Raw genomic sequence first — 18327 nt, 5'->3', positions numbered from 1 at the left:
CTATTAAAGCCACACAACAAAAGAATGCCACAGAGGTCACCAAGAGATAACCTCAGTACTTGAAAACCAGAGTGCACTAAGCAATTCAGACACCCAAAAAGGGTCAGCATTAACACAGCACACCTACAGCCTTCCACATGCTGCAAAACCTGCAGGATTTCACAGGTCTGTTTTCTCCCTCTCTCTTGTAGTTTTTCTCTCATTTTTGTGGTTCAATTATGTAGCTGCCCAAGTAAGACCATGTCGTAAAATTAAATAAAATCGACAGAGAGCTGTCATGAATGAGCAGAACTATGAAGGCATACAATTGATGTGACTGGGCAACACTCATCTGCCTGTGCCTGGCTTACTTTCCATGCTGTTGAAACAGGATGCTCAGACAGCTTAGTGCCAGGGTGCTGGATGACCTGCTGACACAGAAAACATCAAGTGAGCAGGTTTATTGTGTGTGAAGTGCTGAGATAACCAATTATCAATACTTTCCGGGTCACAGCCAAGATAACAGCATACAATCACATGAAGTTTACTCACACTACAATAAAGCAATACACCTTTAGTTATTTACTCATTGTCAGGTTTGACCACATTTTAATGTCTTCTAAGACAGGGGTGAAAAACAAATAGCTTCTACTAGGTCTATTTAGGATGAATATTAGGGGGAAAAAATAGGACCTAATTTGCTGAAGTTTGTAAAGATCAGATAAAGCCACTGCACAGAATACAAACACCACTGATTCTTAACAGGGTCAGCAGAGGACATTCTCTACTTATTGAAGCCACAGGATGGAAGATCTTTGCTCTTGTTGCTTCCCCCGTCTCCACCGCCCTGCACAAATAATTGGGCACAGGCATTTGAAGGGTGTAAGAATGAGATTAGCAGCAGAAACCATTTCCTGCATTCATTCTCCTCTGCTCTACTTGTCAACATCCATGCAAGAGATGAGGCACCTTCAACTGTGCTGCCCTGCAGCTTACTGTGAAAAAGAAGACTACACAATCCCAGCTCATTTTTAGATGACATGGGGAAGGGGATGGCTGCTGCAGGAACAAACACACTCTTTGACAGCAATTCCTTACTCTGCAGAAAGAAAATGCATTCAGTACAAGGACCTCAGCCTTTGTGGTACAAGGGATGAGCAAGAGCTCTGTAATCCTTGCCTCTGCTATTACACCTAGAGTCTTTGGAGACAACCCAAGGAAATTACCTGGTGGGCGATTTACATTCTGTGCTCAAACCATGACCCAATTTTCTGTACTATCCAAATAATTTAAAAGTGTGCAATATTAGCATTGCCATGAGAAAATATTGTAAAAAATGGAAACAATTTAAAATTATCCCTGAGGTATCAGGAATTAATTCATTGTAGGTTTGCAGAGGAAACCAACAACTTCTGAGCACTGAATTTCTACACATCCAGGCCTGCCCAGTCTCCTTGTATCAGTCCCAGCTGTCTGACAGTGAGCAGCTTACTGCAAGGGTGACCACACTCGGGTCTAAACAGAGGGGATAAGCCTGTGTTCTTGCCCAGTCTAAAACACATAAGGAGGGACAGAGGGAAGACCACCAACTGTTAGAAATCTACAACAAAATTACTGGTGAGATGGTAAAAAACCTCAATACAAATGGTATGTGATTTAAGATATTTACTACAGACAAGAGACAGCAGTCACTTGGACAAAGTTCATACAGAATTAGCACCATAAGATGCTTAGTGTTAAAGAAAAAAACACCTTACTATAAATAAAATAATATTAAAATATTTCTACGCATCTGGTGCCCAGTGCCTTGCAAGTAGTTTTAATTGCCCTAATTTTGAGAAGTATATTGCCCTAATTTTGAGAGAAGTATATGCAAGTTTTTCCTCTTCACTAGCTGGTCCCTACCTTTTACCTTTACAAATTGCCCCCACTAGGAAGCAAATAGCTGTCCACATAGTTAAGTTAAACACACCATAATAACTTCTTAAGAATCAAACCAAATATTACTCGAACAAATGCATTATATTTCCTATTATTGTAAAAGAAAATGTATGCTCTATTTTTGGGGTAAGAGTAAAAATAATAGGTTATAATCAAGAGCACAATTTGTTAGCATAAACAAAGATTTTCTACTATTCTATGATCTTAGTTCACTAAAAAAAGTATATTTCTCATCTGAAGTAAATACTAGTGTAGTTATGTAACAAAGCATTTACTTTTTAAAAAACCTCCACAGATTGCAGAGGGATTTTATAGTTGAGAGTAAAAAAATCAGTTCTCTATTACAAATGGGACAAAACTGTTGTCAAATGAGGTCTCATAAGTCCTCTGGCATTAGCAGAACATATGTGAGATGGATGTTCCTAGTGAGAGCTTTAATATGAAATTCAAGGATCCACACCAATATTTGCAGAGGCAGAAGAAACTTAAAAGGATCCAGAAGCCCTGTCCCAGGTTTATTTTGACTTTGGCTGACATTTTTCATAAAATATTAAATCATCACAGTGATTGTGAAGAACAAGAGATAAAATAAAAATACCTGCAGTGGGCACTTTGCTAGGAATATCTAAAGGCCACAGAACAACCTACAGTATAATTTCCTATTCTGGGGAATTTATTGCTTTTAAAATGATAAAATCCCAAGGCTGCAGACTTGGTGCTTGATGTATTCCTTGCAAAAAGTACCAGACATTTTTTTCTTAAACTCAAGAGGGATTCAGTCAATTTTGAGCAAATGTGTGCTCATTATCTCACACAACTGGAAGTTCTGACACTAAAGCAGTTTAGGGAAAAAAAAGCCTGGCTTTTGTCATGGTGGTTGTACTAAGCTTTATTAAAACACTACCTTCCCTTGTGCCTATGTTTTATTGTAATGTTTCAGGTGTCACATTTTTTGTTATAAATGTGGCTGTTAAAGAAGGGACTACCATTGAGGAAATGTGGGACAGTATTTTTGGGTTTCCTGGAGTTTTGTTGTTGTTTTGGGGGCTTTGATTGGGTTTTGGTGTTGTTTTTTTGATATTTTAAGCTACTTACACTACACTTACAGAGGCCCTGCTTTGCACTGTGTGCAACTTCTTACAGCTGCTTGAACACAGAAAACAGCTATTATTTTACTATTCTGTACTACAAAGCAGGGAAAAAAAGAAGAACAAAGTCCATATATCCTCAAAAATTGGTCATGTCAGACAAGGGAAAAGCTCACACCAAGCACCTCTATAGTCCTCCAGGTATGCACAGCCTGGAAGCCAGAAAGACTCTTCATTGAGAACAGCTTTAGAATTTTCTATTAAAAAAAAAAAAAAAACCAACAACAACAACAACAAAAAAAACCCTACCCCAAAAAAAAACCAAAAAACAACTACCTAAAAATGTACAATAAAATTAATATTAAATTTGTTTACTAGAACATTGAATGCTCCTACTTACTATAAACAGAGATATAAATACACTCTCACATGCATATCTTCCTGGTAGGAGGTAAGAACTCCACACATCAACTACTCCTGTAGCAGAGCCTGGCAAATGCCTGTGCTCTCCCATTACCATGCCTGGTATTATAATGGTTCTCCCAGGCCATTATGCCAGATGAAGCATGACTGCACGAGGAGGCTGAGTACCCCACCTAAAATCTCACCAGCCTAGGCATTCTGCTGTAACTCAGCCTCCCCACCAGGTTTATTTGCATCTGGCAGCTCTCCAAGACATCTGAGACATGTTGGACCTCTCGTTGGCAGGCAGAAAAACACCTTGCCCCCAACAAGACACTATTTTCCATCTGGAACTGAATGAGCAAGTGTTCACAGCTTTTGTGCTCAGCCACTAATGCACATTAAACAATCTATTAACAGACCAAATTAATGAGGTAGTGCCAAGTTTGAAGTCAGCTAAGCCCTGTGCCTGTGCATAGCTCCCTGCAGCATATGTTGGCACCGTTGTTTGTAACACATCCAGCACTCAGGCATTTGGAGCTCAGCCTAATTAGTTCACTGCAATTGAGTCTCAACTCTAGCCCTGATTCAGCTGCAATGGAAGTTTTGAAAGAGGCCTATCTACACAGCCTTGCATGTTTTTTCCCTGGCACTTGAGGAGCCAGGGCAAGGAAGCATGCCAGAACTGCCCAACCAACCATTTGACAGAGACACAGAAATGTAAAAGCTGCACTCACTGTTTTTGGTTTTTTTTTTAAGATCATTCATGTGCAACTTTTAAAGGTAGGATAATTCTTTTCCTGGAGGAAAGCAAACATGAGAGAAGGACTGAAATGTCATACTGGAAGGATGATGGGAAAAGAGAGAAGGCCTATCCTAGGAAAGCATGACCAAACTGAAAAAATGCATAACTCCTATGTGTGCATTTCACAGTTCTTTATTTCTCCACTGCACAAAACCTGTCTTCACTAAGCACTAGTTTTTGCCAGTTTACAGTCTTCTGCTTCAATTTTTTTTTAGAAAACCTAAACATCAACACAATTACAAAGTCTTTTTTCTCCCCACAAAACTTCCTTGATCCAATGAATTTTTTTCCAAGTAGCCAACCTTATCCCACTATGCATTTCAGAACAGAAATTGGATTTGCCCAATTATTGCTAGAGGTGCCTTCAAAAGGCATTTTAACTAGAAGATACCTGGATTTTCACCTTCCTTCCCCTTCAACAATCAATACATTTCCACAATAATTTTCACGATGCAGCAATCACTGACTGCAACAAATAATGCAAAGACAGTGATTTCATCAAAGTGGCTTCCAGGCATTATCTACAAGTGTTGGCATTGAGAGGATTTGGTTTCTCATACTGCTTTTATTTCTGATGACTGTCAATTACTAAGTAAACATGGATTTATTTATTTTTTCTAGTCAATTACACAGTTATTTTTATCCACATTTCTTAACCTAAGAACTTCTACTGTCCCACTGGGAGAGAGAAATGGGGACCCCTTCTGATCTGTAACTAGACTGACACTTGAGCTCCTCATGGCACAAACTTGGACTGCTCCCAGCCACAAGACAACCAGACAGCCCACAGCAGAAATGAAACTTCTGACTGGTTACAATCTGGGAAAACAGGGCAAGAAGAGTCAACTCTGTACTGGCCGATCCAGAAAACACGATGTCAATGACATGTTCCCAAAGAAGCGCTATTGTAGCGCAATATTGTTGATTGTTGTCATCTTATTGCAAAAGTTCCATACCTTCTCGGTGATTTCTCATGTGCAGCTCCCCACAGCACAACCAACAAACCCCAACTCTCTCCTCACCCAGCTACCCCACTCTTTTGTAGCGCTCATCTTATTGGACACAGCCGTGGCCTACTAAGAGCAGGCCTGTTCCTAATCTTTGGTGATCAGTACAGCTGCAACTCCTCAGGTGTGAGACTACTTTCTGCACTATCTTTATTTTCTTACATTCTATCCCCCCACACAATATTGTGGCTAAGGGGCTGCACTGCAGCATGCAGAGAGTACAGAGGGAACCATAAAACCCTTTAGCCACTTCTCAGCCTCGCCTGCCTCCAAAGAGCCCAAGCTTCAACATCAGGCTGATCAGCAAACAGGGGTGCCTCTGCAGCAGCAACTCCTACACATGAGCACACCTTCTTATGTGGGGCAGGCAAATGGTCTTCCCTCCTCTCTGGGAATACTTGAAGTCAGCTTTCCAATGCCTTTTCCTCTCAGGTAAAACTTTACCAAGCACATTGATAGATATATAGTGTCAGGTTGCAAAGGTGTCTGCTCTGCTGCAAATTGGCCTCAACTAAACTACCTCGATCATGATGAACCAAAATAAGTTAAATCTGGGTCTTCCTGCTATTGACAGCAGGGAATATGACCCTGATCAAGTCAGATTTCTTTCTTTCTTTCCACTTGGAAAAACAGTGCTTACCTTGGAGGATTTATGTCTCCTTTTTCTTTAAACAGAAGTAGTAAGTCTGGAAGTCTGATTTCAATCCACAAAAATCTCTAAACATACAAATGTTCATATCAAAACCACAGCATTTCAGTTTGCAATATTCTTCAGTCTGAAAGAAAAGTCATGTGGGAGCACATGCACACACTAATTGTTTTATGGATCTTTTTTCCTCCTCAGAATTTTACACAAGTATGAACCAATAGGTTTGGAAGTACATTTGCAGCAAGTCTGGAAACATGGCAAAAATAGGATTGTAAGGCTTTTCCTTCACAATGTAATGTATGTAAGGAGCACGGTGTAAACACTGCATTGCCTTTAATAACTGATTACTGTGAGTCCTCTTTCAGGCAACTGGAATATTCTATCTACCCTCATTCCCTATCTCTGTGTGCACACACACACAGCCATGCTGCTCAGAGTCTGCCTGTTTCCACAGACCAGTTTTCCAAACCCCAGCCACTGGCCAGTCCAAGCTTATGTAAACAGCTTGGGATTCGAACAAACTCAATGACAATCATTGCTGATTAAACCAAACTTATACAAAGGCAAAGTAAATTGAACCAGGTACAGGCATGCAAAGATAAGATAGAAGCTGATTATCTTGCATGGCAACAAAGGAGAGGTGCCACAATAGAACAAACCAACGGTCCATCAGTTTCCAAATTGTTCCCTCTGGTTACAGCGAACACTTCAAAGAACACAGGGAGTCAACAATGCCAGAACTCATTTGGCACACCAAGAACAAGAGAAATCAGTTCATCATTTCAGTTTCTTCAGGCATATTTTAAGACGTTTATTTTAAAATTAAGAGGGTGAGAAGAACCTCTTCTGTTGAACACCTAAACCTAAAATAATTCTTTTTAACATCTGACAACTTCACTTACTCTGTAAAGTCATTTCCAACTGTGGGACAGCACCCAAGAGTTTCAGCAGGCCACTATGAGGGCAGTTTCTTTTTCCACCTCTCCTCACAGAGGCTGAAAACTTGATTTGTTCAGGCTGCAGAACATGTCACCTCTCACAGCTGCCCTCTCAAGGTGCACTGCTATGATAAGTGTGATAAGATGCCCTAGCCTGGAAGGTCACTGAGAACAGTGGCACTCAGTCATTCCCTTGCTCTGACAGCCAAGGCAGATTTGGTGGCCCTGGCAGGACATTGCCATCCATACAGCCAAGCCCTTGCTTGCAAAGTCTGAGTCTCCAAGCAACCACCAACTGTGTTTGCAGAAGCCATGCATGTAGATCCTCAGACACCAAGCACAATTTACTTGTCCTGGTAAAGTCAGGTATATGTACACCATATGCTTCATCTATTTACATGAAATTTATTACAAAATCAAAACAAGTCAAGTAGTTGAACTAAGAGGAACTAAGAGGTTCTATCATCTCCACAAGTAAATTTAGGCAGGTTTTTTGAGTTAATTAATTAATGGTTGATTAGCCATTCTTTCTCCCCACAGAGACTATTTCCTCAGCCTTCAAAAATCAAGTATAAGTGAGGCACAATAATTCATTCCCTATTCTGCTCAGTTTGGTTTAAGCAAAAAAGAAAATTTCTTAGAAAAGACCTGTCTAGGTCTAAATTGATTTAATCAGAGACTGGAGTGTCAAATTGCCCTGGATGTTGAAAATATCAACAAGAGATTTTGCATAGTGGAAAACAGTATTTCTGACACCTTTTGAAAGAAATAATTCAGAAGAAAACCAGTCATGGCCTGACCTGTGCAAGACAGCCAGATTCCATCCTTTAAGTCAAGGGTACACAAGGGCCTTTGCTACTCACCAGAACAAGCAGCAATCAAAATAATATGAAACAAACAAAAGAACCTAGAATCTATGGATTAAAGCTTGGTGTCCAACTTCCCTTTTCTAAACAATATAATACAAAACCAAGGAAAATCAATCCTGAGTATCAGTTCTTAGCCATTACTATTCTACATACCACTGACTAAGATTCCTGAGCAGGAAAAGGGTGTGACAGGCAATCAGTAGATGTAGCTCTTATCGCTTGATAAACAGTGTTTTAACAACCAGCCAGAGATACAGGTCCAAAGTAATACATGGGCCATTCTAGGAGTTATTTCTAACTGTAATAATTACAGCATATAATTAAGAATACAGCCACACACTCCACACCTCACAGAAAACAGAAAATTAAGCCTCCTGTGGTTGTTGCTCCCATCACTGGGCTAGATCTTGGCCAGGGCTCTCTACTCAGCTTAAGTCTTTATGCCCTGATTTAACACCACTCCCGTTTCCTCTCCTTCCCCTCTAAACATTTAGGACAGCGACAGAGACCTCCCAGGCAGCTGAAAGCCCCCGGAATAGAGCAGGAGGCAGAGTGCAGAGGGAGTAAAGAAGTCAACAGGCAAAATGAGTTCAGTTTCTTAAACTCGTTTGGGCAGGAGAGACTAACACCAGGGTCCTTGCACACCCCACGGTAAAACCAGGCTTAGGATTCTATGAATGACTGTTTGTATGCTGACAATAGAGCAATCAAGTACTTCCTCCAGTGGGAAAGGAGCACATGCACTCCTCTGTGTGTGCCTGATGACTCCAAGTCCTTTCCAGCTCTGCACCTCATCCCTTGTATCCAGCTGTCTGCACAAAGCAGGTCCTGTGCCTCCTCCCAAGGAGCCGCTGGTGCTCAGCAGCTTCTCTGAATCAGACAAATCTGCCTCAGCAGTTAATTTTTGCAACAATTCATCTGCCAATGCTCAGTACCTGGCTGGCAGGGATTGTACTCCAAACAGAGTATTCCTTTGCACAGCAGAAAGTTGCTTTGGGAGCTCAGAAAGAGCTGGACAAGTATGGACCAGAGACCAGTAATTTACACCGTGATTTAATGGGCACAACGAGCTTATGTACTACCAAAAAAAAAAAACAGGTTGGGCTGAGAACAGTAAAGCCTCAATTCCCTCTGCTGGTGGGAATCAGAGTTAGTCTGCCTAAATGGTACTTGCAGATTGCCTTGTGAGAAACATACAAGGGTGTCAGTACCCTCTTCTGTCTCTTCAGTGCTGTAAGGAATTCGAACAATGCTTGGTAAGAGGCTTGAGAATATTTACAGCCACTGTCATTCGTCATTGCATCAGAAGAGTTCTGGAAAGAAGGGAAATGCTGGGGCTAATGCCTACACCATGGGTGTGTGTGGAGGGGGGAAACACGTAATGACTTACACAAATTACAGAATCTTAATTCTTGCGCAAACAGGATTAATCCACACTGCAAATACTTGCAAAAAAACCCCCAAAAAAACACCCCAGTTAAAAGTCAGGCTAGAACCTTAAGTAGTGAAAGGACTAGAAGCTTAGTTTTTGTTTTTCAGAGTTTTCCTAGACTTGCTGTTAAGATTTAGAGAAGATTAGTTAAGATATTGAAAACAGTTTGCTGCACCGTCCAAACATAATTTGAGACACCTGGAAGGTCAGAAACCATACAAGATAGCTACCTAAAACTCCTGGTTAGGGGGAGGAAAAAAAAAAGGGGGGGGGGGGGGGGGCGCTCCAATTCCCAAAAGTGTATTACATTGTTCAACGACAGCTATTAGGCACTTCATAATTACAGTCATTACTCATTTTCTCATCTCGTGGCATTATCATGAGGCTAAAGAGAATGGAGCCCACAATTATCTCAGCAGTTGTACCCAGTCATCTCCCAATTACATACACTCAGATGACAGCTGTTTCCCCTCCACTAAAATAAAGTTGGTACCACTTAACCTGTCGACCTAAACACTCCAGAATGCTCAAGTGTGGAACAGAAGCACAAAATCCTGAACTGACTTTACATAACAGTTACTTAGAAATAGAACTTAAAATCACAATACAGTAACAAAGTAATAAAAACTGACTTTGGTGTCTTTTGTCATAGGATTTTGACCACACAATATCTTTCACTCTAGCTGTTGGAATAAGCATGTATACATGTAATGGATATATACACATACATATATGTTTGTGCATGAATACAATAAACACACACCACATTCCTACCTGACCTTCTCACCTACATTTAACACGCGCCAATTGCCCAAGGGCCACACAAGCCTTCAGCAACAGCTCGATGGAAAAGCTGATACCTCACAAGACACCTGTTGGGATGCTCGTGCTCCACAGACCTGCTGGCTGGCTTTGACACTGCACTCTACAGACAGTACTACGAAGCAGCTTTCAAGCTACCTGCGGCTCAACAGCACCCTCCGAACACCACCTCCTTCCCATCGTAAAGGATAGCACAAGGCGGTAGAGCCGGGGCAACAAAAGAGGCAAGGAAAACGAGCATCACCTGTTTCTCATCCTCTTCTGACAAGACTACAGCACGGATAATTGATAGCACTTGTTCAATTAGAAACTGCTGCTATGCAGTGAGCATCGGCATCACACAGGTGTCACTGCTTGAAATCAGGAGCCATGCATCAAAAAAGTAATAAAGAATGGGTGACAGTGCTACCTACTTCATTTCTACGTTCAGTATGAACAAGGCTCCCTGGGTAGCCTTCTGAAGAAAAGTGCCTGAAACCAGTTCCTGCACTATCTGATAAATACACCCAAGGGCTCCTGAACCGAGATACAGCATTTCTCTTAACTAAAAAGGCAAACTTTCCCCTGGAGGGTGACTTTTGTTTTACTTCACACCTGCGGGGCAAAGAAAACAAAAAAAAAAAAAACCCCACTCCACCCAGAGCCCAAAGGACCGTATCTGCACGATGTGTAAGCCCGGAGCACCGGGCAGGTCTGGGAGGCTCCGTGCCCGAGAAGCCTCCGGGGAGGGGACTCGGCAGCCGGGCCGCTCAGGGCACGGCCGGGGCAGCGCTGCAGCGCCGGTAACGGGAGCGCGGAGCAGGTGCCCGGCGGCAGCGGGGCGCTACTCACACGGTGAAGTGGTACACGAAGCACTTCCATCCCGTGGGCCGCTCCAAGAAGTTGTAGACCCTGCCCTGGACGCTGCTGCGGCTCAGCAGGGGCTTGCGGAGGCTGTAGATGGAGACGCGGGGGTCCAGGCTGACGGGGGGCCGCGGGCAGTCGGCGCTCACCACCAGCACCTCGCTCCGCAGGCGCGGCGCCCGCTCCCGCTCCGGCGCGGGGCCGCATCCCGCGGGCGCCTGCCCGCCCTGCGCGGCCGCCAGCGGGGCGTAGTGGGCGTTCGGGGCGCTCTCGGCCAGCTCCAGCGCCGCCAGCTTCTTGCCGGGCGTCATGCTGCCTCTCCTGGGCAGCGACAGCCGGCCCAGGCTGCGGCCCTTGGGCTCGCCCGGCGGGGAGCTGGAGGACATGGCTGGGGCGGCGCGGCGGTGCCCCGGGAGCTGCGGGCAGCGCCGGGCGCCCCGTCCCGCCGCAGACACCGCTGGCCCGGCCCCCGCGGGGCGGCTCCGGCCGGGAAAGGTGCGGGGAAGCGGGGGCGGGCCCGGAGCAGTCCCGGTGCGGCCCGGCGGGAGGCGCTGCCCGCGACAGCCGCTCCCCCTGCCCGGCACCGGCCGGAGCATCCCCGGGCTGCGCTCGGAAGTGTCGCTGTCCTCATTGCTGAGCTTCGCCTCTAGCACCCGTGCCTGTCACCGCTACGGCTGCGTGCAGGTGGCCTCTCACCTGTGCGAGGAGCTGCCAGGGCAGAGAGCAGCGAGCAGCCTTCCAGCAAGCCAGAAGCCCAGCAGACTTTTCCTGCCTTCTCGGCCACTCCGGTGTTTCCCAGAACTGTGGCATTGGGTGGCTTGAGCTTCTGGGGTACAACCCCTTACTTCAGATTTAGGTCCTCCAAAGCCTTCTGCACCTGGTGCTCCACTCCTTTTTTGCAGAATTTCAGCACCTGGGAGCAGCAGAGCTCTGCCAGAGTTTGGATCCTGGAGTAGGCTCTTTCTAAAATGAGTAACAAGAACTATGAGCCCAAACAACAGGTCTTGCAGTCCTTTGTGTTATTGTAACCAAAGGGAGTGAATAGCTGAAGAACTGGGAAAACAGTAGAACTCAGCAAACACAGTCCTGCAGAACTGCATCCTCTACAAGCTGGGTCCCTCACCAGCACCATTCTGGCTTTTGTGGAAAGTTGCACATGTTTGGCCATTGAGACCAGGTCATTTTGAGGGCCTGGATAACTTTCCTGTGTGGTGGAGTTAGTTACACCTCCCATAACTGTGGTGTGGATCGATTTGTCGTGACTTTGGTGCACCAATTAGTTAACAATTTCTATTCCCAGAGCGAAGGGAAAGGTGCTCTTTGATCTGGACTGGTGGGTTTTTCCTTCCAGCTCAAAATAGAACAGCACTAGTAAGAGCTATGTTGAGTTCATGGTTGATACTGGTACCCGGACAAGAATGTTACAGGGAGATAAGGTGCTAAATAAAGTTAAAAGAAAACAACGCTGCTAATTGCAGCTCCATTCAAATGTCAGGCTGCACAAATTGTAGGGGAGAATTGTAGGGGAACTGGGCAAGATCCTCCACCAGAGTAAACAAGAAAAACCGGTGGGCTCTTGTACTTATTTACACCCCTGAGGGATCTGGCTCCATCTTAGGAATACAAAACCAGAAGTGTTAAAATGAGACTTTGAAAAACTTGTTACTAAACCAACAACATCCTAACCAGGTTTTCCCCCCTCCACCAGAGCATGAAGAACAAACCAGCTTAATAAAAACAGCATTTCAAAGGAAAAATTTCCTGAATCAGGTCAAAATAGAGCCTGATTCTTCTATTATGATGAACTGTTCTTTCTTGAAACAAGCCTGCAAGAAAAATGGCTAATGGAAGAAAGAATGTCACCACTACCCTTGAAGGCTCACTGTTTGAGGGCCAGCCTGATAAAGTCTTGATATTAAAGCTAACAAATGTGTTTCTTTATGTAAGTGTTCCACTTTGTTTTATAGACCAACATAACATTGTCAGGGTTATACAAAGCCTTATCCTGGAGCCAGCTGCAAAATATAACACACAGAGTTCAGCCAAACGAGAGGCTGTGTGTTCATGCAAAAATGATGTTTTTCTTCATAAAATTTGTCAAAATCTTTAAAAAATATTATGGCATAGTGTCGTTACTTATCCACTGATTAACAAAACAGAGAATAGAATCTTCACTCTGTCTGAACCTAGGAAAATTGAATTTCTGTATTGCTTACGCAGTGTCCTTGCAAGAGAAAAGTTAGGGGGTATTATATATGTAAATGGCTGAACAGGGAGGAAAATTGGGAAGATCTAAATTTGATCTTCAGTGGTCAGTGAGAAACTGTTCCAAAGAACCAAAATTTGTTTCAATACATTTTTTACTTTAAAAGAAAAAAAAATCTCAAATATATTCCACAGCCTAATACATTGAATTGTTTTTCAGGACAGAAATATTTTCATAAGGTTTTAGGCTGGAATTCCAATGCTGGCTAAATATTTCAAAGAATTGTCACAAATAAAGGAATTTTAAAGTATTTAAAATTAGGATTTAGGTAATATTTAAAGACCTTTTCCCAGAGTCAAGGAATTAATCCAAATCTACATTTTAAGTGTGTTGCTGATAAATGATAGTATTTGTTTTATGTAGCAAAAAAATCATATTGTTAGATGTTTGCCAGCTTGTTCAAGGTAAAAACTAACTGGTAAAAACTAAATGGTAAAACATGTCTGGCACAGGTGAAAGCAAGAGCATACTTAAATAAAAGTGTCAAATAAATGACTACTTAGTGAAGATAATTCAGGGTACAATTATCTTTAATGTATATTAAGTTGCTAAAATTGTATATTAATTTGCAACATTTTCAAGATGCATATTTTAACACTGTAATGGAAATTCCCTTTTTTTCCCCTTCTTAAGTTGCCTTGTCTTGATCTTAATCATGTTTATTTTACAAAAAAACAGAATTATGTTAAGTGGAAGAAGATAAAAAAAGCGAGTGTGGTATATACGTGAAAGAGTTAAAAATGAGAAGAAGAGGGAGATGAGTGTTCAAATATATTTATGGAGCTTGGTATCTAGGTTTTGATAGTGAAGAAGGTAGGAAGATATGTTGAATAAAGAGGATGTGGGTTATAAATATTAAGGTGGAACTACTATGCTGAATTGTTTCTTAGGATAATAATAATAACAATAATAATAATAATAATCTACTTTGAGTATTTACACAACTGCAGCGAAATGAGTAACACCCAGTATATTTTAATTCAAGTTTGCAAGAACTGTTTTAAATCCTTATGTCTTTAAGAGGACTGTGATTCTAAACATGAGATATCACAAGTCACTGTAGCATGATGATAATACAGTGAAGCTGATGGCAAAGCTCCCAATTTTAGAAATTTAATTGGAGCAAGACTAGTAAATTATTAGTTAAAGGCCTTTTTGATCAAAAATGTTTGTACCATCCTGGGCCTCTTTCTGTTATCCTGTACCAAGTTGTGAGCAATATTATGCCTGCAGTGACAGATATGCTCCTGACGTGCTGCATTTTCTCTTTGTGCCTGCCAGAGCACCATGCAACATCACACTGCTAAATCACTGATGAACGTTTTCGAGCAGGAATGGCTGCAGCCAGTTAGAGACACCTTAATCTTTTGCCTGATTTCTTCCCCGTGGAAGCCAAGACTCAAACAGTTGGTGTCTGAATGTTCTCTGTCTTCTGAAAGCCTTTAACATGTTGCAATTACAGGTTTCACCACTTCTGGCATGGGAATCTTCTTGTTTGCTGTTAGATTACTTTGTGGGATGGTTTTTGTTTGAATTACGTTTGGGGGTTTTTTTTTAATGCCACTTCCATTTCTGCCCAGCTACAGTAGGAGACATGTTAAATATCAGCTTTCAAGGAAAGGAAAGAGTTGTGTTGTCTCAATTTTTGAACTCTTTTTCTTGGAGTAGAGTAAATATTTGGTTGTGTTCCATTTCCTGGAGAATCCACATTTGGATTGAATGAGTAGATCATTATAAAAACATAGTCAATGGTGAAGGTAAATGTCACTTGAACGAAGAATAAAGTCCTAGATTGTTTATACATTTTCATATTGCAAGGTAGGACAAAAACTTTTGAAATATTCCCTATCAATTAAAAAATTCTGCTCACAGACTTGTCATTACTTTAAAAACATTCCTATTAACAGCTATAAAATAACTAAGTACTTAGACCTCAGACAAAAACAACAGTTTGAAACCACAACAATAACATGGTAGACAAATAAACCTCAGCCTTAAGGTTCAAAACAAAAACAAGGGGAAAGAGACACAAGGGTTTGCTTCACTTTCTAAATCCTGGGAAGACTACAGCTTAGCCAATTCAGTAGGGAGATGGAGAGACAGATGTAGGTTTTCATTCATTCATCAAATTTCAATTAAGAACAATTTTCTGAGTACGTGTAGACATTTTCCATTGGATACCTTGGTAATCTCATTTACCATTACTTATAATTAATCTAGATCCATTAATATACAACCTGTGTGCTTTTATGCAAATTAACTTCAGGTTTTAAGTTTAAGCAAAATCTTTGCTACAGGCTCTTGAATACATCCATGCTTCCTTCCCCTGTGTAAATCCAGCAGGTTTTCCCTGTTGGCAGGCATTGCTAGTCAAACATCTTAGCACACCAGCAGAAACTCCAGATACAGAGAGTGTATTCAAAACTGCAGTATGTCCCAAAACACTGACCATCAACTTTTCATAAGTCAGAGATCACATTAATTAATCACTTCCTTAGTAGGCTAATCACTGCCAAAAAGACACACTTCCAACAGGTGTTTATGCAGTCTGCTTTCCTGCCAGTCATGTTCAAACAGATGGAGCAGACAGAAAAGAGCAGATAGTATTCTACTTAGAAAGTTCGAAGTGTCCTTTAATTCCCTCCCTTCTTTACTGATGGGTTATTTTTAACAGTGGATGCAGTCTGCTCAGGAATCTGGGCAGCAGAGAGAAGCAGCCCTGCAGGAGATAGTGAGTGGCATGCACCAGATATCTGAGGCCATCCTGCTGACATCCCTGATTAGTGTGATCTGTTTGAATGCTAGCTGAGTGCGTGGTTATGGCTACATTTATTTTATGTGTTTACGTTGTTTCACGGGAATTTAAAGCATATTGGTGCTGTTCTGTGAAAGAATGTTACTGTCCACCAATGCTCAGGTTTGAAGTCCTAAAGCAAAGAAAGACTCTGAGAATATTTATTTAGGCTTATGCCTCACAGACAATTTCTGTTTTGTTTTCAAACACATTGGGAATTCTGAGCCATTGATCTCTACCCTCTGGATGCAGCTATCCAGACATTTCCTTATTCACCTCACAGTCTAGCCATTGAATCAGTCTCCAACTTGGAGAGAAGGATGTTGGGAGGGACTGTGCCAAAGGTTTTACAGAAATCCAGATAAATGACATTCCTTCCTGTCAAATGATATCCCTGTATCCCTTGCCTTGTCCACTGACGTAGGCATTCCATCACAGAAGGCCATTAGGCTGGTCAGGCAGGATCAGCCCTGGGTGAAGCCTTGCTGGCTGCCTCAAATCACCTCCCTGTTTTCCATGTGCCTTAGCAGAGCTTTTATGAGGATCTGTTCCAGGATCTTCCCAAGCACAAAGGTGAGGAAAACAGGTCCTCCCAGATGGGTGCAATATTTCCCTTTTTCCAGCCACATGACACTTCACCTGACAGCCAGGACTATCCAAGTATCACAGAGAGGGGCTTGGAAACTGTGTCAGCCAATTCCCTCATTCCTTGGGATGCATCTTATCAGGTCCCATGGACTTCTGTACATTCAGGTTCCTCAGCTGGTCATGAACCTGATCTTTAGTACAGTGGGAGGGACTTTGCTCCCCCAGTCTCCATCCTGCTGTCCATCCACTTGAGAGCTGTGAGAGGAGAGGTTGCCATTAAAGAGTGAGGAATAAACCTTGGTAGACTCTTAATTTCCCTTGTTAAGGAACATTAATTTATACAAAAGGCTAGAACCTGCCAACTGGAATTTTGGTTTCCATCAATAAAGATCAAATTTTTTTCTACAATGTTAGCCTCTCCTATTTGCTTTCTGGCTGACCAAAATCTTCCCTGTGTGAGTCTGAAGAATTCAGGCCCTAAATGTTTACTTGTTTAGGAACAGGACTTCAGGGCAGAGCCCTTGAAGGGCTCACGGGCATTAAGAAAAAAAATAAGAAAGTGGTGCTAGAATTGTAACTGAGCCCTGTTGGTGCATCACAGCTTGAAAAGTCCCTCACAACATTTTCTTCCTACCACCAACCTACTTGCAATCTTCAACAAAGCAGCAGTAGGAAAAATAAAAATCTAGAACTTGGGAAAGCCTTATAAAACAGAGAGGATAGCTTTAGGAGATCTTGCTCCAGACACACTTGTAGATCTATGCATGGATCCAGTCTGTTTCAGCAGTTGCCCATGGTGTCCTGTCCTCCTGAGTTCTTTAATGTAGTGAATTTTCCAGCAATTTTTGTAACTGAAAAAGATTCTTTTAGGTACTACTCCAAAAGAGAATGCTAAAGAGGCTGACAACATCTTGCAACACTCATTTTCACCATTATGGCAGAGGTGGTGTATTTCAGTCTCAGGAGCACGTGAGACTCAGCAGGTGTTTGCTTGCTCACCAATGCCACACAGGCTCCTGAGTGCACATTCTTACACAGGCCAGCATGTCTGAGGGCAGAGTGACTAAGAGCATTCTCCAAATGAAGAGATTGTTACATCACTTTCTTGCATCAAAAGCAAATTCTCCTCCTCACATTAGTCGCAAAGCTTCTCTTTGTTAGGCTAAAAATCAGCACCAAATAACACCGCTGAGTAAGCTCCAAATAAATTAACTGAAATTCTGAAATACTCCCCAAATTTTTGCCCCATGGTTGCTTATGGAGAGGACTGCTCTTAATGAAAGGATGTCCTGGTATTTCAGCAAGGGTTTCACTCTCAGCAGCTGAGAAAGAAATCACTAGCTATCACCAAATCTCTTCCTGGTCCAGGAACACTTCCTGCCTGTGACCATGTTAATCTGTAACATATAATATCCTACCTCATGTGTAAGGAATGGCATGGGACAGATAATCAGTCTTCTTCAGCAGGACCCACTTGGCAACCCACTTTTGATGTCAAGCATCATCTGTCTGACAGTTAAGTCTGCAGCTGAATGTCTTTTAATTGCAGGTAGCTCACTGGGAAACTTCAGTGGGAGGTTATGTGCAATGCAAGGAATTTAATGCTAACTCTGGGAGAATCAAAGGTTTTTCAAACAATAATCCATCAACAAGCTTTCTAATGCTTAAAAAACCCCAACCACACAGCAAAGAGTAATAGAACAAGTACTAGCAATGTCTCCTCCCCTCCCATTACACCTTTTCTTACACGAGTAACCTCTCAAGGCAAACAAATTGGAAACTATAAAACTCAGTGGATAGACCACAGGAGACCTGTGCAACAATCAGCTCTGCCAAACTGGAATTTCAGGTTGCTTTCATCTCACAAAATAAGAGTTTTCATTTCTCTAGGAGCATTCTAATAG

General features: G+C 42.3%; 1 protein-coding gene across 1 annotated transcript in view; it reads right to left on the bottom strand.

Moving 5' to 3' along the window:
• Positions 1–11161, bottom strand: part of KCNQ1 (potassium voltage-gated channel subfamily Q member 1) — a 330494-nt gene extending 319333 nt beyond the window's left edge. Inside the window, exon 1 of the mRNA XM_071427757.1 lies at positions 10764–11161. Within this exon, the coding sequence (XP_071283858.1) occupies positions 10764–11161 (398 nt within the window). The remainder of the gene's footprint in view (positions 1–10763) is intronic.
• Positions 11162–18327: the final 7166 nt, after the last annotated feature.

Source organism: Agelaius tricolor, unplaced genomic scaffold (assembly GCF_023055355.1).
Source record: "Agelaius tricolor isolate 1412-34295 unplaced genomic scaffold, bAgeTri1.0.p SCAF_5, whole genome shotgun sequence".
In the NCBI taxonomy this organism is placed as follows: Eukaryota; Metazoa; Chordata; class Aves; order Passeriformes; family Icteridae; genus Agelaius; species Agelaius tricolor.
This window is presented reverse-complemented; position numbering and strand designations above follow the sequence as displayed.